General features: G+C 52.5%; 12 protein-coding genes across 12 annotated transcripts; 5 read left to right on the forward strand and 7 right to left on the reverse strand.

The window, feature by feature from the left end:
- Window positions 1-96: 96 nt before the first annotated feature.
- N7459_006076 (DUF3245 domain-containing protein) lies at window positions 97-809 on the forward strand (the record flags this gene model as incomplete). Its single annotated transcript, XM_056945260.1, has 2 exons — window positions 97-278; window positions 356-809. The coding sequence occupies 2 exons, from the start codon at window positions 97-99 to the stop codon at window positions 807-809; spliced, it is 636 nt and encodes a 211-aa protein (XP_056799595.1).
- An 821-nt stretch (window positions 810-1,630) lies between these two features.
- Window positions 1,631-3,585, reverse strand: N7459_006077 (heat shock factor family protein; the record flags this gene model as incomplete). Its single annotated transcript, XM_056945261.1, has 6 exons — window positions 1,631-2,409; window positions 2,463-2,532; window positions 2,581-2,924; window positions 2,987-3,054; window positions 3,111-3,209; window positions 3,272-3,585. The coding sequence occupies 6 exons, from the start codon at window positions 3,583-3,585 to the stop codon at window positions 1,631-1,633; spliced, it is 1,674 nt and encodes a 557-aa protein (XP_056799596.1).
- Window positions 3,586-4,501: 916 nt separating this feature from the next.
- N7459_006078 (F-box domain protein) lies at window positions 4,502-5,956 on the forward strand (the record flags this gene model as incomplete). Its single annotated transcript, XM_056945262.1, has 1 exon — window positions 4,502-5,956. The coding sequence occupies one exon, from the start codon at window positions 4,502-4,504 to the stop codon at window positions 5,954-5,956; it is 1,455 nt and encodes a 484-aa protein (XP_056799597.1).
- Window positions 5,957-6,164: 208 nt separating this feature from the next.
- Window positions 6,165-7,738, reverse strand: N7459_006079 (tellurite-resistance/dicarboxylate transporter family protein; the record flags this gene model as incomplete). The annotated part of the gene is made up of 4 exons (XM_056945263.1): window positions 6,165-6,519; window positions 6,573-6,983; window positions 7,036-7,351; window positions 7,399-7,738. 4 exons carry the CDS (start codon window positions 7,736-7,738, stop codon window positions 6,165-6,167), a joined length of 1,422 nt encoding a protein of 473 aa, XP_056799598.1.
- A 1,371-nt stretch (window positions 7,739-9,109) lies between these two features.
- Window positions 9,110-10,238, forward strand: N7459_006080 (Glucose/ribitol dehydrogenase; the record flags this gene model as incomplete). Its single annotated transcript, XM_056945264.1, has 5 exons — window positions 9,110-9,363; window positions 9,419-9,426; window positions 9,483-9,634; window positions 9,709-9,803; window positions 9,869-10,238. 5 exons carry the CDS (start codon window positions 9,110-9,112, stop codon window positions 10,236-10,238), a joined length of 879 nt encoding a protein of 292 aa, XP_056799599.1.
- Window positions 10,239-10,642: 404 nt separating this feature from the next.
- On the forward strand, window positions 10,643-12,445 carry N7459_006081 (succinate--CoA ligase (GDP-forming) subunit beta; the record flags this gene model as incomplete). The annotated part of the gene is made up of 8 exons (XM_056945265.1): window positions 10,643-10,696; window positions 10,777-10,863; window positions 10,950-11,022; window positions 11,087-11,186; window positions 11,249-11,794; window positions 11,855-11,901; window positions 11,950-12,242; window positions 12,311-12,445. 8 exons carry the CDS (start codon window positions 10,643-10,645, stop codon window positions 12,443-12,445), a joined length of 1,335 nt encoding a protein of 444 aa, XP_056799600.1.
- A 514-nt stretch (window positions 12,446-12,959) lies between these two features.
- Window positions 12,960-15,348, reverse strand: N7459_006082 (uncharacterized protein; the record flags this gene model as incomplete). Its single annotated transcript, XM_056945266.1, has 6 exons — window positions 12,960-13,052; window positions 13,108-14,291; window positions 14,354-14,491; window positions 14,565-14,684; window positions 14,741-14,875; window positions 14,928-15,348. The coding sequence occupies 6 exons, from the start codon at window positions 15,346-15,348 to the stop codon at window positions 12,960-12,962; spliced, it is 2,091 nt and encodes a 696-aa protein (XP_056799601.1).
- A 517-nt stretch (window positions 15,349-15,865) lies between these two features.
- On the forward strand, window positions 15,866-16,290 carry N7459_006083 (dolichol-phosphate mannosyltransferase subunit 3; the record flags this gene model as incomplete). The annotated part of the gene is made up of 3 exons (XM_056945267.1): window positions 15,866-15,913; window positions 15,987-16,055; window positions 16,129-16,290. The coding sequence occupies 3 exons, from the start codon at window positions 15,866-15,868 to the stop codon at window positions 16,288-16,290; spliced, it is 279 nt and encodes a 92-aa protein (XP_056799602.1).
- Window positions 16,291-16,744: 454 nt separating this feature from the next.
- N7459_006084 (xanthine phosphoribosyltransferase) lies at window positions 16,745-17,718 on the reverse strand (the record flags this gene model as incomplete). The annotated part of the gene is made up of 5 exons (XM_056945268.1): window positions 16,745-16,793; window positions 16,850-16,962; window positions 17,028-17,340; window positions 17,430-17,536; window positions 17,686-17,718. 5 exons carry the CDS (start codon window positions 17,716-17,718, stop codon window positions 16,745-16,747), a joined length of 615 nt encoding a protein of 204 aa, XP_056799603.1.
- A 367-nt stretch (window positions 17,719-18,085) lies between these two features.
- On the reverse strand, window positions 18,086-19,501 carry N7459_006085 (thermophilic desulfurizing enzyme family protein; the record flags this gene model as incomplete). The annotated part of the gene is made up of 3 exons (XM_056945269.1): window positions 18,086-18,599; window positions 18,662-19,135; window positions 19,206-19,501. 3 exons carry the CDS (start codon window positions 19,499-19,501, stop codon window positions 18,086-18,088), a joined length of 1,284 nt encoding a protein of 427 aa, XP_056799604.1.
- Window positions 19,502-20,037: 536 nt separating this feature from the next.
- On the reverse strand, window positions 20,038-20,894 carry N7459_006086 (uncharacterized protein; the record flags this gene model as incomplete). The annotated part of the gene is made up of 2 exons (XM_056945270.1): window positions 20,038-20,712; window positions 20,769-20,894. 2 exons carry the CDS (start codon window positions 20,892-20,894, stop codon window positions 20,038-20,040), a joined length of 801 nt encoding a protein of 266 aa, XP_056799605.1.
- A 1,792-nt stretch (window positions 20,895-22,686) lies between these two features.
- On the reverse strand, window positions 22,687-23,977 carry N7459_006087 (uncharacterized protein; the record flags this gene model as incomplete). The annotated part of the gene is made up of 2 exons (XM_056945271.1): window positions 22,687-23,610; window positions 23,666-23,977. The coding sequence occupies 2 exons, from the start codon at window positions 23,975-23,977 to the stop codon at window positions 22,687-22,689; spliced, it is 1,236 nt and encodes a 411-aa protein (XP_056799606.1).
- Between the last annotated feature and the right edge of the window lie 473 nt (window positions 23,978-24,450).

Raw genomic sequence — 24,450 nt, forward strand, 5'->3', positions numbered from 1 at the left:
AAGAGTAGTTGGTCTCGACTCACCGCCCTGGACACCACCGGCGGGTCGCAAAAAAGTTGCGCTTCTCACCTTCCACTTGCCCGCCATGAACAAGACATGTCCCTCTCTAAAAGCGAGTCAGACGTCATCCTCAATCGTGCTAACGTCGCCCTCGCCCGCAGCCAGCGCCTGGTTGCATCGTGGCTGCCCGCACAGACCGAAGATGAATTGACTCACACCAAATCCGAAGAGGAACTCCAGCGTGAGGAAGATGAGATCTTCACAGCCGTTCCAGAGACGTAAGCTTGACCGATTCCACTTGGCCCCGCTTATGTCCCTGCCCATTCAAGGCGTGCGCTTACGAAGCTCACCCCAGACTCGGCATTGGCGCCCCTCTCCCCGAAAAAGCAGCCGATGGAAGCTGGAACCGCACCGAGCTGAGCTCGAACGATCAACTCCGGAAACAATTGCTGGGCAAGAACTATCAGAAGTTCATGAAGGCGGCTGCGGCATCTCCGAAAACCGGACTGGCCTCCTCGCAGGCGGAGAGGACCACTGCGTCCATTACTCCAACCAATAATAATGACGATGACGATGACGACGATGAAGGACGTGCTGCAATGGTCGGTAAGAAGAGGAAGCCCAATACTAAGCGGCCGCAAGCTAGTGCTGCGCTGGAAATAAAACCTCACGTCGAAGGCGACGTTGACGAGCCGGGTTCTACAAAGGAGGCATCTGCGCGAACTGCGCCTTCAAAGGGAAGGAAGAAGGCAACAAGTTACCTGGATGAAATCCTGGCAGAAAGAGCAAAGAAGCGAAAGAAGAGGTGAAGGGGCCACTTAGACATGGCCTTTTGTCCTCCCAATTCACTCGATCTGGTGGTGGTGGCGGCGTCATCGAGACAACTCTAGGTCACCACTAGAGCGTCGCCTGGCTCTTCGCCGCTGGGAAATTGCCTTGGTATGGCTCGATCCAAACCATTCCACCAGGCAAGACAAGATAAAGTCGATCATTGACAAATGATGTCGTATCTACAACAGATGGGCCCTGTCTTGTCCTACTGATCAGAGACTCGCTGCAATTCCATGCCCATCAGCAGCAACATTTCAACCAAGATCTCTTGAAACCTTTCGGTTCGATCGAATTAAGTGGGCTCAGGTTAAAATACAAATGCCAATCCAGTTTCTTCTAGAACCATCACGATTTTTCGTTGCTCCGCCCGACCCCTGGGTATATAAGATATGCGGTGAGAATGAAGTATAAAATCGCAGAACCTTTTCGTCCCCCAGTACCGACAGTGTCCCTCCGTCTGGAATATTCAATGAGAAAGTGAAGGAAGAGAGACAGGGAACAGTGAGAAGAAAGAGGCGGAAGATAATTGAGAGATCTAGAGACACGAAGAGAAAACAGAAATTTGGGTGGCTGTCGATAATTCTCCAAAGAGGGACGAGGGCGAATGGCTCCAGTATACAGATGTTGTTCCAATTGAACAGATACTGCGCGCCAGGGTTGTGGTCGTATATTAATTTGGACAAGAATCCAAGAATTAAATTCAATCGTGCAGACTTGCCCCCCTTGCGGCGCGTGGGTGCTGCGGTTGATCAACTCAAAAGGCTCGAATCATGAGGGACTACAGAGTCGATCAGGAGAGTCATTCCAGTCGCTTTCGCTTGCGGTCCTCGCCCATTTGCTGATCCTCGTCGGGTCGTTCAGCAGTATCAGCGGGGTTCAGTAGTGAATGCACGTTGCTTGCCATGCTGGAGCGACGAGTTGCGGGTAGAGATGATTCTTGGCGGGCATATCGAGAGCCACCAAGCGACCATCCATTATCAGCGCTAAGCATTGACGGCGAGGGCTCGGCGTGCGCTGGTGGAGTGGCATGAAGGGATTGGTCTTGTAGCCGTCGAGGAGCACCCATTTCGTACTGGGCAAGAACATCCCGGACTTGTTGATCACTGGAGGCTGGCGTCCGGTGCGGTGACGAAGGCCAAGGTCCACCAGCAGTGGGGCCTTGTGGAAAAGGAGAGGTGCCTGTAGGTGGCCAATCATGCTGGCGAATGTCCGCAAAAGTATGGCGACGGCCAAGGTTAGGCCCCGGAGGAGTGGAGATTGATAAGGGGTGTGGTGCCGGTTGTTGCGGAGGCGCAACCGGAGGAGCCTGGGGCCGATTATAAGCAGGAGGAGCATTGGCACCCCCAATAGAACCATATCGACGAGGTGAAACTGCAAGATGCGGCGGAACGGGCGGCCGAATCATAGACTGGCGCCGACTATCATCTTGGGGTAACTGGCGAGGAGATAGAGGTGGGCCAGATTCAACGGGCATATTCCCAAAGTAGGGTTGGCGGGGCGGCATGAGATTCTCGTGAGAAGTCTCTATAGCACGCACGGTTTCGAGATGTTTCTCCATCTCTCTTTGCATGTTCGAGACTGGAGCACTATCAGATAAGGCACTGAAACACATGGGCGGCTTTTTGACATACTTTCACGGTAGAGCGGACTCTCTCTATCAGGCACCACAGCTGAAAGAAAGCGAGAGATGGAATGGGTCCACTGCGATATGGTTAGCGAGGACACCCCGGTGATGAATGACAAACATACATGATAACACTTTGCAAGACCCTCCGTCAGATTCTGGCATCTCGAGTTCAACGCCACATTGCCTTCTTCAGCACGAATCATACGATTGTGCATATCGTACAGAGAGTGTTCCAGATTCATCAGTCTAGCTTCAGTCGCATCCGGGACAGGCTCCGCAGGGGTACCCGGCTGCGATGTGGCAGCTTTGTGACCAGGAAACGAGTCGCGATGGATCAAGGCATGTCGAGAAGCACGCCGTTTGATTTCTCGTAGGCCAACAAGATCACCCCGTTTGAAATTGCCATTGCCGTGCTTGAATTCCCAAAGCGCAGAGTCTGGAGACCCCGTGTGAAACACATCGCTCACTGCCAGATGCTGTCAGTGGCTGCCGTCTTGCATAGGAAGCAAAACCATCGGTTCAACACACCTTTGTGGAATCCATACATATTCAGCTGTCGAACAAAAGAAGATATATTGGTGTGCTTGAAGTATTGGCTTTAGGAACGTCAGTGGCGAATGCCGATTCAAACAGGGAAGCAATTGGGACTGACGCTAGGACTTTAGAGAACTCCGATGTTGGAGACATCACAAAGCTATCATTAGTATTGGACCAAGATATGAGGTGCTGGATGCTGGAGTCTTCTAGCATGCTGCCCAGAGGGTTAGCAGGTTGGCGACATGGGGTTTCAGGGACTCAAATTCAAGGGCATACTTGTATAGCTTGTGGATAAACGCAGTCTGTACCACTTTGGGCTGCTGTGCTGCTGCTGCTGCCCCAACAGCCGGGTTGGGGGCATTACCCGGGTTCCCAGTTTCTGCGCCATTCGTATTGATCGCGCCGCGGTCGCCGTCGGGACTGCCGTGAACGGGCGCACCACCGGCTGCGCCGGAGGAGGGCGGGGTGATTTCCATCGCTCTGGGGGAATGTTGGGCGGAAGATGAAAGGACCGGGAGGTTTCGTGTTTTACCGGGGGCAGGCCCAGCGAAGACGTTCCTGGAGGATGGAGGATCGGCGAGACCACTCATGTCGCGCGAAACAGGAGAGATCAGGGTATACGAAGTGACGACACTTGGCAAACCGGCGATAGGCACCAATATATATCGAACTGGGTCGGGCCCAGGATCGGAGGGGTTTGCAGCTCGGATGCGTTGACCGTTGGGACGCTCGTGGCGGCAAAACGTGGGAATAGAATAATTCTCGCGGAGCCCGGAGAGGCGCAGATCAACCAAGCAATAACATCTGGTCTGTCATCGCGCCACCGAATTGAGGACCAGGAACGACTGGATAGACTAGCACGAAGTCTGCGCAAGGTCGAAGTTGAGGTTGAGGCTGCGGGGAAGAAGGGGGGCGGAAATGCGCAAGACGGCTGCGCAGCCGAAGCCCAAAAGCCCAGCAGAAATGGACTCGAGAGAATGGCCTGGGTGGGCACAGGGCGATGAGGCTGAGGGGGAAGAGACACAGGGCGTACCGCGGAGGACGAAGCGATGGGAGGTGGAGAAGAAAAGGGGGCTGTCGAAAGGAATGAGACCTTTGCTGCTCCACCCGATATACACTCAGCTTTTTTGCAGAACCCGCCCGGCCTTATTAGATAACCGTCAGCCTCCATCCCGAGGTCGTCAGCGCTGACACCCTTCCTTGTATTCCTTTTTTGCTCTGTTTCCCCCCTTATTCTTTGCCTGATCGGCGAGAGCTTAGCGACAGACGCATGGTGATCTACATGTACATGGCAGCTCCGGTCCCACGCAGCTGAAGTATTCAGCTTATCTGACGCTCGCCTCCCTCCTCGTTGCGCCTGTGCCTATGCCTGCACATTTCATCATTCATCCCACTCTCGCATCCCACCCTCATGGATTCAGATCTTCAGGCCATCCTTTCTTGTTTCGCGTGTCTGCCCAACCAGAGTCGTCGAGTCATGTATCTGTCCTCGCCGAAGGGTCGTAGATGCCCCTGCTGACTATCTCCAGATGCCATGGGATCTTGGACCAACTACGTCCAGACGAATGGCGAGAAGTGAAATATCGCACGGCTGACAAGACCTTCCAGTGTGATCTGCTAGGCAAGTTGCCCCTCGAGATTGTGGCTCTCATCGCAGAGCACATGGATCTGGCGGATGTCGTCCTGCTGCAGAGGGTCTCGCGTCGATGGCAACGAGTACTCTCTTCGCCTCCAGTGCTAGGTGTCGCCGTGCGAGCCGTCTCGGGCAAGGAAGTACCCGTCTCGGGCTTTACTTCGGCGATCAAGAAACGACTTCGAATGGAACGCGGCCAACCAACTGCCAAGGTTTCACTGCCATCTCCGTTGTCCGCCGTTCATGATACCTTGATGAACCTCCGCGGAGTGGGGTATTCAGACGGTATCTACGCCTGGCTGGAAGGCTCCGATGGGCGCACGTCCATCACACTTCTGCATCTCTGGTCAGGAAGACTGACTCGGCTGACCACCGAAAACCGAGAGCAGCTAGCTGAGCTCCGGATCTCCAAACAACTTGTCGCCGCCGTCTCCACCCGAGGGTATTGCCATGCCTGGGATCTCAACACCCAGGAACATCAATCATTCCGATTATCCTCCTTAAAGTTCCAACACTTCATTGTCCATGGACTCAAGATTGCGCTCAGTTACCGTGACTACATCGTGCAGTGGGGCTTTGATACGCAAATCGCCCGCACCGTGCAGGTCGGAGATTGCATCTTTGTATTAGCACTACATCCCGTCGAAGACCAATTCACCGTGGTCCGTTTCTGTAGACAATACAGCCATGACGCTCCCGATTCGGATGACGACTTTCCGGGCAATTTGCCCCCAGTTCATCGACTTCACACTGAAAAATATGCCTTGGTCGGATCCAACAGATTTCGATCCATCTTCTCGCAGGATCAATTATTCCCCTTGGTTGAGCTTGACGGATGGTCCGATCAGATACTTGCTCTTGCGCAAGATCTGAGCGATGGACAGAGCAGCGTCATCGTACGAAGACGTAGAACCAGATCAGAAGAAAGTGAATGGGGAACTTGGAGCCATGCGATGCTATATCTTGCTCTAGAGGGTGATCAGGTTACAGTCCACTCTTTACCGTTTCTTCCAAACATCTCAACTCTCGCCCATCTAGAGCAGGGCTTGATATATGCTCCCACTCAGTCCACTCATGAGTTGATGATTCTGGGCATCGAGAAGACGAGCACTTCCTTTATACCTATTCCTACTGATTCTCCTGCATCTCCTTCCACCCCTTCCCAGACGAGCTTCTATCGACACATGGTCTTGCGGGAAGTGCCGTTTATGGACTGCCATTTGATATTTGGTGACAGTGATTTTGTGATTATGGTCAATTTAGATGAGGTGGAGATATGGTGCTTTGACGAGAACTGGGAGCCCAGTTGCATTCAACCGGTATTCTAGATATCGATGAAGCCTCGCTTATACTAAGGTTACTGCTCGAAATATTTTCTTAGGTGGGATATCATTATTTGTGACACAAGGTTTCTACATATTTACTATATTCACACACGATGTAACCAGAATGAGAAGGGGAATCATATGACATGACAGCACAGCACTAAAAGAATTTCCAAGCCGTAGCCTCAAGTCCTTCCGGCGCTCTAGAGACTTACACAGTCGCACTCGTGCCAGGGACTTCTGCCTGTGCCTTGATTTGCTGGATCTCGAAGCCACCCTCATCCCTATCTTCACCTTTCTGAGGCCACAGGATCTGACGCGTCACGATGGCCCGCACCATCATGTAACAGACAAAAAAGTATATCAGGAGCAGTGGGAAGACAGCCACGCACCCGACGATGTTGATAGCATTGCAAGAAAATGCCTTGCCAATGGCGAAGGTAGCCGTGATCAAGGCAGTATTCGGGAACACAAACGAGAACCAGGTCATCGAAAAGACCATTCGACCATGACTGATTGCTGACCAGTGGGCCGCACTTGCGATTATAAAAAAGAAGATTGCCAATCTACCACAACGTCAACGCTGGAACCAACGGAGTCGGCCGAAAAATATACATACCCCCATAGCCAGAGAGCAGCAAAGTCAACCATCACCCTCACCACATCCGCAGCGAGGGCCCCATTGCCCATAAAATCAGACGGGAACGAGCGTTTGGTTTCGGATGCCATGTTCACCAGCCCAGCCACTGTGAAACCACTTGGTCCTACGGAAACAAACATACCCGGTCGCATATTTTCTTTAGGAAGCTTTTGAGTCATAAGTCGATAGATGAAGGCTGAGTAGACCATCAGCGACACCAAAAAACCAACACCCTGGATAGTCGTCCCTCCGACGATGATGCGTAGCGAGCGCGATTGCTCCAGCTTTGCACTCAGTATCCCCGCGTGAGGCCCGATGATGAGCATGGGATATGCGGGAAATATCCAAATTGGAGTCATCTGAGCTATCGTGAATGTCTGTGTTGACCATCTAAAGCGAGTCAGCATGGGTTTTCCAGCTCGGCAGGAGCACTATATCTTACAGAATGAGATAGATGCCCGCTGAAAATATCACGGCAAGAATGGCATCAATCCAAAACAGTATACCCACCGCTTCGAGCAACCATGGCCCGGCATTCTGTGGGCCGTACTGGGAGATGTTGATCAGGATGGTCCCGAATGAGACCACCGAGGCGGGGACAAACAAAGACTCTGTCGGATGCAAAAAGGAGGCTTTGAAAGTATATGGATAATAATAGAATCTTGCAAGCAAGAGACCCCAGACAAAAAGGTACAATGCAATATTAATCAGGAACACGACAATTCCGATTGTATTCAAACCACGGAAGCGATATGGCACTACGTTGGATTAGCATCAGCCAATAAAGATATGGACCGGCAGTTACCTTCGTATAGCACGTTGGCCAAGCCGCCGGTGGCCATGGTGATCGTGAAGTATGCCCAAGTAACGTGGCGAATCCGTCTCTTCCAGCTGAGGGTAGAAGTCGGCGAGTCATTACTTCGTCCCAGATTGACGCCGTCGTTCTCCACGCAACGGTTATATTCCCCGTTGGTGGTTTTCTCAGTCGCTCGTGAGGGCGCTCTCTGTAGAGCAGACTCCAAAGCTGAGGTGTGGACCTCTCGCGCGAGGCTACCGGGGCTGTCTCCGACGCCGAGAATCGAGAGTGTGCGCTCTGCATCCTCAATAGTCGGTGTGCGATACCCATCGTCGCCGGGGCTCCTCATGTGTCGAGGAACTCGAAGCTCAGAGGCCATGGCAAGTCACGTCGAGTCGATGAGGGCAGCGATCGGAGGCAATGCCGAGCGCAACCGTGTATTGCCCGGGGCTCCCCGTTTCGCGAGTCCTCGGCCTCTCGCGGATGACAGCAAAATGGGCGGGAATTCTGGGGGCTCGGAAGCAATTAAGTGGGCTGTGGGAATGCCGGGAGGCGAACTAATCATCGGGAAATGGTGTCAAGCTGGGTGCGATCTCCATACACGGCGGGGGCCAACGAAGTATGTGTAGCTCCTATGCGTGGAGACTTGGAGAGTTAACGCTGGGATCGACACGGCCCATTGAATGAGTGCTCCCAGACTGCTCCTCTCTTGATGAGTGGGCTTCCAATGACGATGTCGCGAGGCCTATTGCTTGCGCCCAGGTCGACGTAAGAGGTCTTCGCCAGTCGGAAACGCGGAGAAAAGAAGGCATTGACGATCTCGGCAAGATGAACGAATTCCAGCGGAAAGATTTTACGTCGAGCATGATCATTGCGATGCGGATACACTTTTCCCGCAGGATGGCAGCGGACGCTGTGATTTGTTGCGGTTGGGTTTCTCGGGTTTCGGCACAAGCGCTCTCCACTCTGCCCACCCTAGTAGTTGGCTCCGACGGGTCATGGATCGAGACTGATAGACTCTGCATTATTCCAACTAGATATATAGAAAAGACCTGGGATAGAGCGGTGGGTATCAAGACATTCTTGGCCACGGAGACATAATCACATATTCAAGATAAACATCACTCAGCCCAAATAAAACGATGCACGGCTTTAGCGATGGTCAAGTATATATATAGGTGGGTGTTTGCAAAGGAGATCCAGTTTGAAGATTGTTGTTATGAGGGGCCGTATCCGAATTAATTCAATAGGACTAGCAGTTTACATTAATCTTAGGGAAAGGAAGTCTAACTGTGGCAGCTGGGGGTTTTGTGTATATATCCATGGATGGATACCTACCTAGGTAGTAGGTATATGCCTTACGTGATCCACATCGGGCACTGGCCCGTTACAGTTGTCTGGGAGAGGTTTCAGGTTATCTAGGCTTTATTCAGAAGATATTCCACCGATACATATAAAGATATGTATGCACAGAGCAAAGGATCCCAGAGAAGCAATAGGGCTTAGGGCGGTGTGGCCCAGTTCCTCGTGACGGGCCGAGGCATTTCAACTTCGACGCCACAAGCCGGGGTCCTGAAACTGGATCTGCACCCGTAAATGACATCGGATGCTCTTTGATCCTTATTATCGCATCTACCCTGGGATCCATATCCATCATGTCAGGAGTCGTGGATAACCGCAAATCTGTACTGATCACAGGGCGAGTGCTGCCGGCGTAAAGATGCAGGGCTTTGCTAATGACGGCGATAGGTGCTCTCCCGGCGGCATCGGGAACGCCCTCGCGCGAGAATTCCATCGGAATGGTTTACGCGTCTTGGCCACGGCCCGAGAGGCGGCCACAATCTCCGACTTGGCTGAGCTTGGGATCGAGACCCTAAGTCTGGTCGTCGACAACCTCGAGAGCGCCAAGGCGTGCTTTGCAGAAGTTGAGACTCGTCTGGGCGATAAGGGCCTTGATTACTTGGTAAACAATGCGTGAGTCCCTCCATCTCTCTTCCGGGCCCTTCTTGGCTAATGGGGGCATAACCAGGGGCCGAAGTATGTCTGTCGCTGCATGCTAACATCAAGTCTTGCGAAAACTAAAACAACTTCAGACTACACAGTGCCTGCCATGGAGGTGGAGCTATCGGAGGCACGCCAGACGTTCGAGACCAACCTCTTTGCGGTCATCACCATGTGCCAAATCTTCCTGCCACTCCTGATGAAGGCCAAGGGCACTATTGTCCAAGTTGGCTCGATAGCCGGGGTTTGTCTCCTTATTTTATTTCTGTCATTTCGACTCAAAAAACACAAGAGACGACGACAGCTGACGCCCAGCAGATCATCCCCTATGTGTTTGGATCAGTCTACAACGCATCCAAAGCGGCACTCCACTCGTTTAGCGACACTCTCCGAGTTGAGCTGGCCCCGCATGGGTACGCATAATTCAGATCCAACCGGCCATTATTGCTGTCCAGTATTGACACAGGCGATAATTTAGGGTCAATGTCACCACGATCGTGACGGGAGGAGTGCAATCTCGCATTGCACGTACTGAGCGCACATTGAAGCCGAACTCTCTGTATATGCCAATCGAGAGCGAATACACTCGCCGTGTAACACATAGCCAGGACGATGCCATGTCCAATGAAGCCTACGCGCAGAGCGTTGTCGCTCAAGTGCTGCATGGATCGGCACCGTGGCGTTGGTTGTGGCCCTGGGCACGTGGTCGCAAGACCTGGATCTGGGAAGGTCATCGCAGCTGGCTCATCTGGTTTCTGGTCGGCGGCTGGGCCTGGTCAGGTCTGTTTGGCGGAGTCCTGACGCACATGTTCAAGCTGTCGAAGCTCCGCAATGCCGTGGGCAAATGAGATTCGAAGAGCGAATCTTGCCGATCTTGTGTACATGTCTAGATTAGAGGGCACATGAGATGATTTCTTTCTGTGCCAAAGAGACCTTATCAAATGTCATGGCCATCAATCATTGTGTAATTGAATTTGACGCGCTGGGAAGTAGCCAGGAAGAGAATACCGACTCACAGCCAGGTTCCGTGAGATATTCGCGCCTGCGCCCGAGGCGGGGCTGAGTCAGCCAGGGACGGGCTGTGGTTGGCTCCCGGGCTGCGAGACCCGATTTTACCGCGACGCAATGTCATCCCGAGAGAAAAAGAAAGCTGTTCTCCCGATCCGACTTGTATCCATCCCCCAAGGGCTCTCTCGTCACTTGCGCCCTCTCCCTTGACCCAACTCTCTCCTCTCACACCCGCCTATTCATCATGTACAAGCTCGCCCGTGGTCGCCCCATTACCGCGGCTCTCAGGGCTGCGACGGTGAGACCCTCCCGATGTCGTGCGATCGGGCCGTGCCCGGCTTCTGTCGACATTTGACTGATACGATCAAATCACAATAGGAGTCGTCCGTCCAGGCCCGTCTTGCTCAGCAGCAGAAGCGGAATCTGTCCATTCACGAATATCTGGGTCAGCGACTTCTGAAGCAGGTATGTGAACGGCGTCCCGGTCCCTCGGTCGCGTTGGAGGAACCTATTTTTCGACCCCCCCCTCGGGTTGCTGATAAAGGGAACAGTATGGTGTCGGTGTTCCCAAGGGTGAAGTCGCTCGCTCTGCAGAGGAGGCTGAGGCTGTCGCCAAGTCGATCGGTACATACACCCGTTTTGTTACTCTTCCCCCCTTCATTGCGCCCTGCTGAACGCCTGGTCCCAGGTAACGACGATCTGGTCATCAAGGCCCAGGTCCTCGCTGGTGGCCGTGGTAAGGGTCACTTCGACAATGGTCTTAAGGGCGGTGTCCGTGTGATCTACTCGTGAGTAGCAATAACGCCTGCTGTTGATATTGGACTCGGCTTTAACTCATTCCTGTTCCCAGCCCTACCGAGGCCAAGATGTTCGCCGACCAGATGATCGGCCACAAGCTCATCACCAAGCAGACTGGGGCTGCTGGCCGTTCTTGCAACTCCGTCTACATCTGCGAGCGCAAGTTTGCCCGCCGTGAATTTTACCTCGCCGTTCTGATGGACCGTGGTACCCAGAGCCCTGTTATTGTCGCCTCGTCGCAGGGTGGTATGGATATTGAAACCGTTGCCAAGGAGAACCCCGAGGCTATTATCACAACCGCCGTTGACATCAACGTTGGCGTTACCGATGAGATTGCCCGCAACATCGCGACCGAACTTGGTTTCTCCGAGCAGTGCATTGACGAGGCCACGAGCACTATCCAGAACCTCTACAAGGTCTTCATGGAGAGGGATGCCACTCAGATTGAGATCAACCCCCTGTCAGAGACTTCGGATCATCAGGTTCTGGCCATGGACGCCAAGCTTGGCTTTGATGAGAACGCCGAGTTCCGTCAGAAGGAGATCTTCGACTGGCGCGACACCACCCAGGAGGATGCCGATGAGGTCAAGGCTGCCGAGTATGTGGAAAACCATGGGGGTTGAAACAACAAGTGGCGTTTTATCTGACATTCATCTAGACACGGCCTGAACTTCATCAAGCTGGATGGTGACATTGGCTGCCTGGGTAAGGATCCTTCCAGACTCTGCACAGCTGTGCGCTAATACAAGCTAGTCAACGGTGCCGGTCTTGCAATGGCTACCATGGATATCATCAAGCTGAACGGCGGTAGCCCCGCTAACTTCCTTGACGTCGGCGGTGGTGCCACCCCCGCTGCCATCAAGAGCGCTTTCGAGCTGATCACCAGCGACCCCAAGGTGTCTGCCATCTTTGTTAACATCTTCGGTGGTATCGTTCGCTGTGATGCCATCGCACAGGGTCTGATTAACGTCGTCAACGAGATGGGTTTGCGTACCCCCATCATCGCCCGTCTCCAGGGTACCAACATGGAGCAAGCTCACAAGCTGGTATGATTAAGCTTCCTTCCTTTTCAGTCATCCAAATTCATATAGAACATATCACTCACATCTTATAGATCAACGAGTCCGGCCTGAAGATCTTCTCCATTGAGGACCTGCAGACCGCCGCTGAGAAGTCTGTTCAGTTCTCCAAGGTCGTCAAGATGGCCCGTGAGATCGACGTTGGCGTTGAGTTCACTCTGGGCATCTAAACATCCGATGTACAAGGGGCATGCATTGAACCTGTAGATTCATCACAGTGACATGATAGAGAAACGCTGTGATGCTGCGGCGTGAGGTCCTGTGTCATTTACCTTTTCTTTTGTCACTGTATTCTTTGAGTGTTTCTATGACCATTTTATATCATTCCTAATCGGAAGGGGATGTGAGATCTGAAATGTGTGAGGTGATGTCTTGAGACTTCGGTTGTAGATCTGTAGTCTGCGCTATACTACCTTGGTAGCTTGTCATAGTATCTGTGCCAAGGTCACCGCACCATCTTCCGGCTTCAAAACACTGGATCGATTATCACAACGAAAGTATGAATTTGGGTAAGTCGCTGACCCACAACACGTAGAGGCCCGCTGTGGCTTCACAATGCAATTCATCTATAACCTATGGACCCAACGTTCATTCTCAGAGATCATCGCTATCGCTATCTACCACATTGACAGCATTGCCACGTCATATTCGTTAGGGCCATGTATATCTCAGCTCATCTGCTCTCTAAGCGTCCTTGGTACCTTGCATGTGCCGCGAGGTATGTTCTTTTACCAGATCTTCAATCATGCCCCGAAAGCCCACTGACAATATGCCAGACTGTCGTGAGGTTAGTATGGATAATAAATGACGAAAGGCTCAGGGGTGTTCCCACCTCATTCTTCAACAGCTCTTGCACAAGGACAACAGAATTTTCACGATCCTTGGTCACTTGGGTTTGGTCTCTTTCGTCTGTTTCATCCTGGTTAGATGTATCTGCAGCCAGAGTGGTCTTGAGCAGCTCGGTCACGTCCTCGTTGTGAAGACAGTCTGCCACCGCAACACATCCCGACTTGTTAGTCGCCATTAGAGCTAAAGCAAACCAGCCCTCACTCCGAACCACAGGCCATTGAGATTGCGTAATCATTGCACCGACCGGATGGGCAATTCCCTCGTGGAGGGTATAGAGCTTTTCCAACAACAGAATCGCTTGCTCATCGCCATCGCGAGCCTTTGGGCTCACAGTCCTGCAAATCGAAGCAATAGTACGCCCAATCTCGGTCTTGATTGGGGACGAATCTGTCTTCTCAAACAACGACAGAAGTAAAGAAAGGTATGTCTTGCGATGGGCGGGAGAGTCGGGGTCATCTGAGAGCGGGGCTAGCAGTCGGGCAATATTGTCCGTGGATGATATGATAACTTGGCGTGCAATCGTTGTAGCTGAGAACTGGACCTGGGGAACAGATTCGTATTCCCAAAGGCTGGACACAGCAGAAATTATGCCTGCTTCTGCGAGGCTTGTTCGGTTGTCGCCAGCGATTGCCAGGTTCTTCAAGAACCCTAGCGCAGAATGAAGAACAGCACCGCGGGAATTGCTTTTGAGAACAGTGATAAGTTCCTCGTGGATCTTGAGATCACGTACCATGACCCGGCAGACCTCGTCGGACCGAGCCAGATTGCCAAGCATCACGCATGCACAGATCTGAAGTTGATCCTCTCTGGCAACGATCCAGGATTTCAGAGTTTGCGAGAGCTCGGAATCAAGAGGATAGTACTCGGCAAACACTGCCGAGGCGGAGACCTCCGCAAGAGCTTGGTTCGTCTTCAGTCGCAGCTGAGCAAGAGTTTTGGTATTTTCGGAAGAGGAATCGACTTCGATGGTATAAGACCGGCGCAGAACAGATAGAACTTCTCCGACTACACCATTTGTAATGCAAGCAGTCTGGAACCTTTCTTTTTCAAGATACATCGAGAGGCAGTTGACTAGTGGCGAGTAGTACTCAAAGGTCGTATTTTCGTCCAAGGCAAGTTGGATGAGCAGGAGAATTGTTCCATCGGGAGAATTCTCGATACCCTCGGCTGAGAGAGTATCTCATGTTAGTTGAGAAGAAAGAAATTCATAAGATATGGTATAACAGTACCTTGCTCGGATGCCAACTCAATGAGGTCATATGAGAAGCTGAGTAGGGCACTGTTATCCTTGATAGAACAACCATCTTTGAGCAGTCTCAAAATGATATACGCCGTCCTACTGGCTGCCATTTGGGCATGCGCAGGCTCTGTGTCTGATGTAAGTAAACAGTTTGTCTTGCCTTTTTTTTTTTTTTTTCCATGAATGGAAAGCGTCCTCACCGTAATCCATACAGATGTTGTAGATCACAGGGATGGCCACTTGGATCAGATCGGGATTCAGAAAATGCCGAATAATTGCAAGCGTGTAGTTGTATTTGATAACAATATCTCGGTTCTCATCTGAACGAATGTCAGCTCAGGCTGGCTGATGAGACCAAGCTTCCGTTGCCACTTACCTGTATCCGCACACGAGTTGCCCACGAGACGCAATGAATGAAGCAAGAGTGTGGTTTCAACATGGTGCTTCGAAGCAATCACCTCCAGAAAAAACTCCAGAATACCGGATTGGCCAAATGGCAGCCGCCATGATGCTAAAAAAGATCAGTCATTGCTACAAGTCTATCAGGTAGCCGAACGACTCACGATCTCGGCTCCCGTTGGCTAGAATCTCAGCTGCCTGGATCAAATATCCAGAATTGCACGACCATAGATGACCCAGTATGGCATGAACATTCCTTAGTGTGTCGACATCTCGACGGCCACGACGTGCCTCTGCATCGGCCTGCTCCAGGGATGCATGGAGTTCCTTCAGGTCAAAGCTGTTTCCAGCTTCAGTTGTCCCCTCGGCATGTTCGATGACATTTTTCAGCGCACAGAACATGTCGTGCTGTTTGCCTTGATCAATCTTTTTGAGGTCTTGGGTTGGCAGCGAACTAGATGGTCCAGACAGGCTTGCGAGTACTTGGTCCACAGAGGGCAAGTCAAACCCCGCGGTTATGGTGGAATCCTGACTGCCAGCCTCGTTGTGGGCGGCATCAGTAGATATACCACCCGAGGAGGACATGATGCTTGGACAGGGAGGTTGGCTGCCTTGGAGATTTGCACTTTTTATGGAGCTCGACGCACCAGGCACGCGGTGGATGCGGGAGGGCTGCCTGAGAGGGACTCAGGCATCCGCCTCGTTTGGGTAAGGTGCTTCCCTGCCTAACGATCGAATGAGTCGGGAAGTCCGTCAATGGAAGATCCAGGAATTCCCATCCGTCGGGTGAACGATGCACTTTACACTCCCAGTAGCCTAGGATCGGTCGGGGGATTATGTCCGAGTAGGCCACTGCTTGTCTCTTATCGTAGCTGCTGGCGGTGTCATTGCGTCGCTGCGGCTCAGGAGTTCCGCCTTCGGCGCCACCCCAAGCTGGCCTTTGCTTTGACTCCGCCAACTGCAACTCCAACCCCAACTTCAATCCCGTCTCTCCTTTAGTGCCCCGTGGTCAATTGGATCTGGAATCTAGACCCTTTCCGAGTTTCATTCTCTCTTTTGTCGTCCTGGAGTATTCCTGATTTGCGCACTCAACACCTTCACCATGACGCGCGCGCAGCAGACTCTCTCCGTCTTCCTCCTTGTCTCCTCCGTACGTCGCACACCCAGGATCTACAGATCCTCAAGCAAGAAGCCGAAACTGCTTGGCTAATAATTCTTTTCAGCTCTACCTCGTTCTCTACCTTGGCCTTGTTCCCCTGAACGAGACTGTCCAAACCGAAATTATCCCCGTGGTACGTCGCGCCCCCCCCCCCCCCCCCTTCTCCCCGACGAGAAACAATTACTGATTTCTATTCGATTCACTAGCTCCCCTTCTACGCACTCATTTGTTTCGGTTGCTATCTCCTTGGCCGCTTGGGCCTTGCCATCTTCACCTTCAACGACGTCCCCGAGGCACACGCAGAACTGCAGAAGGAGATTGAACTGGCCAAGGTCGAGCTGCGTCAGGGCAAGGTTGATGTGGATTAGATTATGGATACCGGCGTGCAGGAGTGGATTTGATGGGCACACATGGCTGTCCTCCGGCCCGAGACTGGTTCGACTTGATGGTGCGGCTTTTTGTCTCCGCGCAGACATCATATTTGAAACCCGGTTCTGTTCAGTTGCTATTTTCGCCATCAATAAAGCTCTACTTGATACCCTTCGATTTACGGCTGTCGGATAAAGATTGCGCATGTGCAGACCCCCCGCTAGAAAGACTGACGTGTATTCGGAGCTGCATGTCTCGTGGGGTAACTTTTCTAGATTCATCAAGGATATCGTAATATTGACAGTGGCCGGCCCAGGTCTACTTCCGCACCGGGAACTGGGCCGCCAAAATAAGCGACCAAAACAGCCACCAACTGTATCAAAGCGCCGCGCAGAATGGAATGCTGTTCGATGCTGTTCGACTATGCAATTAGAGGTCGGCTCCGAAGGCCGTTTAGATGAGCGGGTTCTCCTTCGCCAGGGCGTCGTGCTCGTCAATGTCCCTTTGTTAAATGTTAGTCTCTCATCGGTATGGAGGTTTATGCAAGCTAGAACATACTTAGCCTCCCAAGGATAGCAGATCCACACGTCGTCGGTGGTGACCGAGGCGTGGTAGCGGCCGCCCTCCATCATATCAGCGGGCAGAACGCCCTTCTTGGACTTGTTCTTGTTCTATCGCAAGTCGGAGCATTAGCTTGTAAATTCCAACTGATTTGGAAGACTGGAGGACAACTCACGTGCAGCACGAAGATGAAGAAGTTGGTCTTCTCGCCCTCCCGCCCGAGCTGCTTCTGAGCCTGCTCAACGTCCTTCTCCAGCTCGCGCACAGCATACTCCAACGTTGTCCGGGTGTCGTCGACCTCGTCCACAATCAGAATGTTCTTGCCAATCAGATTGGCCATCTCAAGCGAGCTCAGGTCGAGCCACTGTGTACGGGTAACCTTGGTTCCAGGCACCTCTTCGGGGTCACCGCGACCAAGATCCTCGTAGAGTGACAGACCGATAGCCTGGATGGGAATGTTGGGGTCGCCGGGGCGCTTCAGGAAGGAGCTGGTGAAGCGATTAGATTAGATTAGATTAGGAAACGCGCTTTTCTTGCAGGATCGCGCAGATAGCCCAGCCCTGTAGAGAGCACCCACCGGAGAATGCGAGCAGGGACATAGCCACCACCGCCAATGGCAATCATCAGATTGGGGTGGAAGTCCTTCAGGATGGTGTCTGCCGACTGCTGGCACAGTTTGTGCACCTACATAGTGCCTGGTCAGCATTCCCCGCTTTTTCAAGAATGTATAGGCCAATCTGAGTCGTGCTGGATCCCCTCTGGCGCATAGGACGGAAGTCCATTTGACGTGACTGTCGATCGACGCAAAGAGGAAGGGGGAGATCCCGGCGTACCTGGTTGTAAGTGACGTAGACCTTCTGCGGCATGCTGGCGATTGAAAAAATGACCGAGGGAAATCAGATGTGGCTGAGTACGGCAAATCGCAGAGAGCGAATCTCGCCGGAGGAGCAGGACGGGATCGGAGGCGCAAGATCTAAGAGTCTTGAATGTCACGGAAGAGAGAAATTTTCGGATCGGCATTCTGGTTATCGGAGCGCGGGGTTTATCGCCCCCCGAGCCCGCTTTCGGTGACATTCTATAGGGAACATCGATTGACACTCTTATCGGGTCACTCGGCTCGTTGTCTGATTACCACATTGATTCATTCAAATATAGAATGGCTTCATGGACACTACCCATTCGCTTCTCATCACCTGCTCGCCATCCCCCATTGTCCCTCTCGCATTTCTCTATCTACGTGTACCAAGAGGGCGCGGGGTATTCGTGCAGGAGCACGTACCGGCCGAGTTCGCGGTTCTTATAGGCCACAGGATCATGCAGGGTGTGCGTCCTGATATCTCGCCAGAACCGGTCGAGCCCGACTTTCAGTGCAGTCGCCCGAGCCCCGGTCACCTCGAATATGCCCGAGGAAACACGCAGCCCAACATCGGTGGTAACCACCTTGACGCTTGCAATCCACTCGGCAACCTCTCCTCGCTCTTCGACAGTGAGTCCAGCTCGGTTGGCAGAGTATCGATTGTACAGGGCAGATAATTGCTCAGCGGCACGGTCAGCCAAGGCCTCGGCGGCGCGCAGATGCGCGAAGAAGTTGCCGTATCGCTCAAGGATGTAAAACTCATCTGTCGCGGCTTCTTTGTTGTCACCTCCAAAGGGCCAGGGACGGGTAGACTTGGCCGTGTACTTGGATGCAAACTCAAGGGCACCAATGGCGATGCCCAGGTAGAAGTTGCTAAAGACGAGTTGAATCCTGGCCGAACAAATAACATGTTAGATATTTGAAGACGCAGCTCGTGGAATGAGGAGCCTTACGTTGGAAGCAGCAAGCTGGCAAACGGAATCAACAAGACATCCTCGCGTGGCTTCTTGGTGGCTTGATCCCAGCCCAAGGCGTCTGCCCAAGGCACTCGAATGTTCTCAATCTTGACGCCGCCAGACTCGGTCAGGCGCAGACCAATATTATGCCAGTTGTGGGCGAACTGGATGCCAGATTGCTGGGTCTCAGCCAAGGCAAATATATGGCTATCTGTGCCTTCCAAGACGCCCTCCAGGACAGTCAGGTCCGAAACTACACCACCGGTGTTGAAGTGCTTCTCCCCATTGAACACAATGTGGTCACCGTCTGAGGTAATCTTGAGGTCACTGTCACGAGGGTTGACGGCGCCACCGACGAAGTAGTTATTCGAGATGATCCATTGCTGGATACGTTCGGCCTGCTCGGGAGTTCCCACGATGTTTGCTGTGGTCGACCACAAGAGGTGGTAACCAAGTAGCATGCCGATAGAACTATGCTTTGTCGTGAGCTGGGGATCTTGGGAGATTGAAATTTCGTTATGAATGAAAGCGAAACACGTACCCATCGGCCTTTGCGACCTCTCGAATGGCCTGATAGCCAACAGTCCAAGGTTGCTCCCCACCACCATACTTCTTGGGTCCCAGCAGCTTCAGCAAGCCGGAATGCTTGAGGAGCGCAATTTCAGCACGGGGTGACTTATTTTCCTGGTCTCTTTGCGCCGCATCTTGAGCCAGGACTTCGCCCACCTCGCGTGCTCGGGCCAACCACGCTTCGGCAGAGTCAGGAAGGGTGGCCCATTTGGCCTCATATGAAGCGTAGACAGCAGGGTCTGTCACTGGAATTTCTGTCTGGGCCATTTCAAGTTCCCACAACGAGATAAATAAATTCTGATGGTGGTCAGTCTGGTAAACAAGATGCCTCTAGTTGAGGAGTGCCGGGAATGCGCCCGTATATCTACCCATCGCGAGGAGCCACCCGTTCGTTCCAATGACATGCTAGGCATGAAGGATGATACCATACGTGCAGTCCTAAGAGCACTCAAAACTGAGACTCGGCCGACACAAAGTGGAGCTTTGCTTCGTCACATTGGAAGCAGATGTCGTTATCACCGCGATGTAGACCAGCGGGGACCCCGCTGCGGGTTGATGACGAAGTATGGACCGAGCAGGATGAACCTCTGGAACTACATTGCCAATAGATCCCTACTTAGCACCTATCAGGGAAGAGAGAAGCCGCGGACACGCATTCATGCATTTCGCTGTAGACTTCAAGAAGATTCAGACGATCACATAGTCTACGCCCCTCCACATCTCGTTTCCCCTCGGCTTCGAGCCCACCAACGATCCTAGATCCAATCACGCAATCCAACATGGTTATCCCCCAACCTAACCATCTACTCCCCCTTATTCTTCTTCTTGCCAAAATACCGCGAAGTGTCGCCCAATGGAATATCCAGCAAGGAATCTTGCAGCAGAAGATGGAATACAATGTACCATCCCACCAATCCTGCCAAAAAGCAAAACACGCCCCCTGACTTCTTCAAGGCGACGGAAGATGCGACATGGCCATCTGCAAGAGCAAAGTAGCTCGCTGCAACTGTAAGAAAGCCGAGATCGACGAAGAAGAACGCAAGGATATATGCGAGGTTGCTGGGGAGCGATGCAATGAGGAACGTGAAGACGAAGACGGTCCACAAGATCATAAAGAATCCGACCGCGTTGTTGTACTGGGCTGTGTCATCCCCTCCATATGCTTGGGCAACACCAAGCGCCGGGGTCAATAGAGCCCCGTAGCCGGCATAGAAAAGACCTGTCGCTTCACGGTCAGTGCTAGGCTCTGGGCCATCATGCAGCTTGATATGTCGAGACTTGCCGAATGCGCTGAACACCGTGTACGCAAAGCCATTCCCAATCGACAGCTCCCATTGCGCGGTAATCAGCAGGCCGAACGCGGCGATGAAGAAGAAGTTGGCAACGAAGGCGTTTGGGGTGGTGACGCCGCGCCACTCCATCAGGCTCAAGGAGAGCGTCGTCAGCGTGGTACCGAATGCACCCAGCGCCAGCGCGGACTATAATTACTCTTAACTCCTTCATTTTCATTTTGATTTGAATGAAGATGACCTACCCCAGCACCTAGCGACCTCGGAGCTTCAATGGTCACAACATCTGATGCTCTCTGTCGCTCAACATCCACCGAATCTACCGCTTTATTGCTGCCATAGGTAGCATCGTGGGAGATTGTGGAAGCCATGGGTGGTTGTGAATGCCGAAAAGAGTTCGTGGGATTGAACGAGATTTGGGAGTATTCCCGGACATGTCTAGGTTATCATGGCTATGGTGTGCGCTTGCGGTCGCTAGATGAAAGGGGCTCTCGCATCATTAGAATTTGAAATGGCATCAGACAAGTTGACTGAAGATCTTCTTTTCTTCCTCTATGGCTCAAAGTTTTGCATGGAATTCGGTTACCCGCATGGATCACCAAGGACCAATTTTGGTTTGGGATAAGGCAGGATCATTTGGTGACGAGTGGGGAGCGCTAATGGCACAACCAACCTTCGGATGATGTGCTCGAATCGGCTCTTGGAGGTGGAATGAAACAAGCCCACTCGGTTTATTCAGACCCCAGCCCTATCCTTGGCCGAGGAGCCATTTGCCTTGGTCGTATGCGCGCCGAGTGGATGAATAGTCGCCTGAAGGTATTAGACCCTTGGTCTATGGCATAGTATCCTATCACTGGGTTCACAATGTGGTGTATTCTCCTATGGCGGCAGATGAAACCTATGTAAACAGTCTGTAGTTCAAGAGCTAACCTCGAGCCCGAACTATGCAGAGACAAAACTACACTGACTATCCAAACAGTCCCTAGAGATGAGATCCCTATTGACCAGGTATGCCTATCAATGGTAGCGAATAGCAAAATAAACCATTATTTCCAACACGGGATCGAACGAACAGCCATGGAAGGCAAAACATAACCCGCCCTTTCTATGTCGATCCCTAGGTAAACACTCGCTCAAGATGCTTGGTTTACGGGGCTCGGGCATCTTGGGAGGCTCTGGAGGCGCCGAGAAAAAGGCCTCGGCCAGCTTCAAACAGTACCTGGGTTTTTGTCCCACAGGATCGATTTGAACTGGCTGGCACTGTCCTCCTTTTCCTTCTCCGTCAGCTCGAAACCGCGGGAGTGGGAGCAACAGCCACACTCCACGGTGAAAGTGGCCCACGCCGCGTCTCTGGCCCGGGTAGGTATCGGTTTGGCGCTTCTCGCAACATCCACACGAACGGTTGCAACAGCCGCCTCGACCAGCGCAGTCTTCCGTCAATTTCTTGCGGAGATAGCATTTCGGGTTCTTTCTGGAGGTCCCATGGTCATTTTTCATGGAGCTCACGGGAAGGGGAGCAAGCACTCCAGGCGGTATCTTTCTTGCTCCTGGTGTCAACACTTCTTCTGTAGAGCTTGCAGCTCGCCATCGAACTGCTGAAGTTGGGCCGCGTCTTTTTCGGTAATGCACATCTGTTGCAGAGCTAAGCTCCTCTTCTTGAGAACTTCTTGCCGCTGAACGGTCTCTCGAAGATTTTTGTCCGCAAGAATGAAGGCAACAAATGCACTGGCGTTATGGTATGTTTGGTCTCCCACCCACCAATGAAACGATGACTCTCCTTGGCCCTAATTCCCCTGCGCTCGAAACATTTGCGCGAGGATACGACCTCTACCAGGAGGGCCTGAATGTGGTGCTGGTTCTCTGCAGAGAGCTGATGGGAAAGTGGGAAGCTGGCTGTTGTGCTAGAAGGAGATTGCATGACCTCACGACGAAGTTACCGGCCGCAACGTAAATGGGACCGCCGAACCCTCGTTCAGTACAACCAGACTGTGCAAGGAAATTCCACCCCGAGAGCAGTTACCACGAAGTAGAATTGACCTATGTTTCTGCATCTGCAATCGAGGTGAATGTAAAGAGATATGCACCGCACACGGATATATCCATGGATGTATTTACTTGTCGCGGTCAGCCCAGCTGAACCCTGCCGCTGCTAAACCTTTCTAGTCATGATGTTTGGCGACACACTCTCTCCTGCGCATACGCGCGATATCGATCTAACAGATCGGTCGAGTCCAGACCCTTAACCCCCAGGCGCGCCGAGTAATGCGACACCAGCCCTTTGCCGTCGATGGTGACTCGCGGGCGAGTGCCATCTGGCCTAATCCATGACTTGAAAGGATCTTCATCGCTCGAGTCGCGGAAGATTTCGCGAAGGCGTTCCGCATCCTTACCCCAAAAACACCCAAAATCCTGGCTTATGGGCTCGGTCGGGTCCACCCACATTGGGAATTTGTATCGACTCAATCGGTTCGATTCAAGGTGGTTTAAGAAGGAGTAGTGCTGCTGGGCACTCACAGTCCAGTCCTGCAGGGCCGGTCCAATCTCTGAGTAGACTGATGTCGCAATGGGATCTCGATCGGGGAGTGCTTCAGCCGGCAGCAGCCATCGATGACCCTCAAACGGCGGGGTAAACCCTTGTCGCACTTTGAAACTTGCTGGTCCTTCCCACCGGGGAAGACTTGACGCGCGCCAATCTTGATTCAGTTGCGACCGGGATCGAGATGGCTGCTCGACATGGTACAATTCTGGGAGATACGGCAGTGCGATGCCTGGATGGCGGTGGAGTGAAGCGAGCACAGCTTCATTTATCACGTTGGCGGATACCATCAGGGCTTCAGGGCTGTCCAACTTCGTCTTGACAATTGTGGGGATAGTGTGATCCTCCAAAAAGACAACATCTCCGTCAATGCGAACGTACATGACGTTATCCTGAGCAATTTTCCAGTCCATATCAGGACCGGGCGGAGAAACTGCATACTCGGGGGTTTGCTGGACTATCGAGTTGAGCCATTCCAGACTGACTGGGTCCTCCGTCTGGGGGATAAAGACGACTTGGTCCAGGAGACCATGATTATGGACCAAATTTTTCTGACGAATGAATTAGCCCCGACCATATGCGTCGAAGACGAATATCTGAGCTCACTTGTAGATAACAGTCCAAAATTGCCGTGCGCTCGTAGTAGTTGAAAGGAACTAGAGCGACGATCTTGAAGCCATGCGGTTTTGGGAAGTGACCCGACCCGTGCGAGAACGCAAAGAACGGCGACATGTCTTTGTTGAAGATAATGCCCATCAGGTCCAGAGGGAGCAGAGAGGGATTGAAATAGCCGATGACGGTGAGGATGATGCACAGGTAGCCCACCACGCTCCAAGTGAAGACAACTGCCCAGTCGCGCCAGGAGGATTGCTCGTCTTGGTTCGATTCGACATCATAAGAAACCAGCGGGCGACCCATGGTGAGCAATCCGGGCACTAGTGAGCGATCTCCTGGGAGTTTGTGGATGGAAAGTTCATCATGATCGCTTCGGCGTCTTGGAACGCCTTTAATGCTAGACCCGCTGGGATCCCTTCTCGCCGTTCAATAAGACATTGAACCCGTTTTCGGGACATCGGGATGATTGTCCAGACAGGCTGAGCGCTGCAAAACACCAAGATCGACGCCAGTCTTTGCTTTGACCAAGTGATGGGCGTCGACCACCGGAATAGGTAAAGGTTGGTTCGAGGAAAGCGGACAAGGGGAGAGTCGAGGAATGCGCACTGGAATGTGGCGATTCGAGGGTTGGGCTTGTGCGTTGCTGCAAGACCCTTTGAGTCCAATTCGGAGCAAATGACGGTGAATTCTATACGGCAGCACCAATGATAGCCGAGAACAATGCATACAGAGATTCAAAGTAAATGACGAACCATGAGGGTTCAAGCTGCGGTGTG

This window comes from Penicillium hispanicum (assembly GCF_028827665.1).
Source record: "Penicillium hispanicum strain IBT 35686 chromosome Unknown utg000005l_segment0_segment0, whole genome shotgun sequence".
In the NCBI taxonomy this organism is placed as follows: domain Eukaryota; kingdom Fungi; phylum Ascomycota; class Eurotiomycetes; order Eurotiales; family Aspergillaceae; genus Penicillium; species Penicillium hispanicum.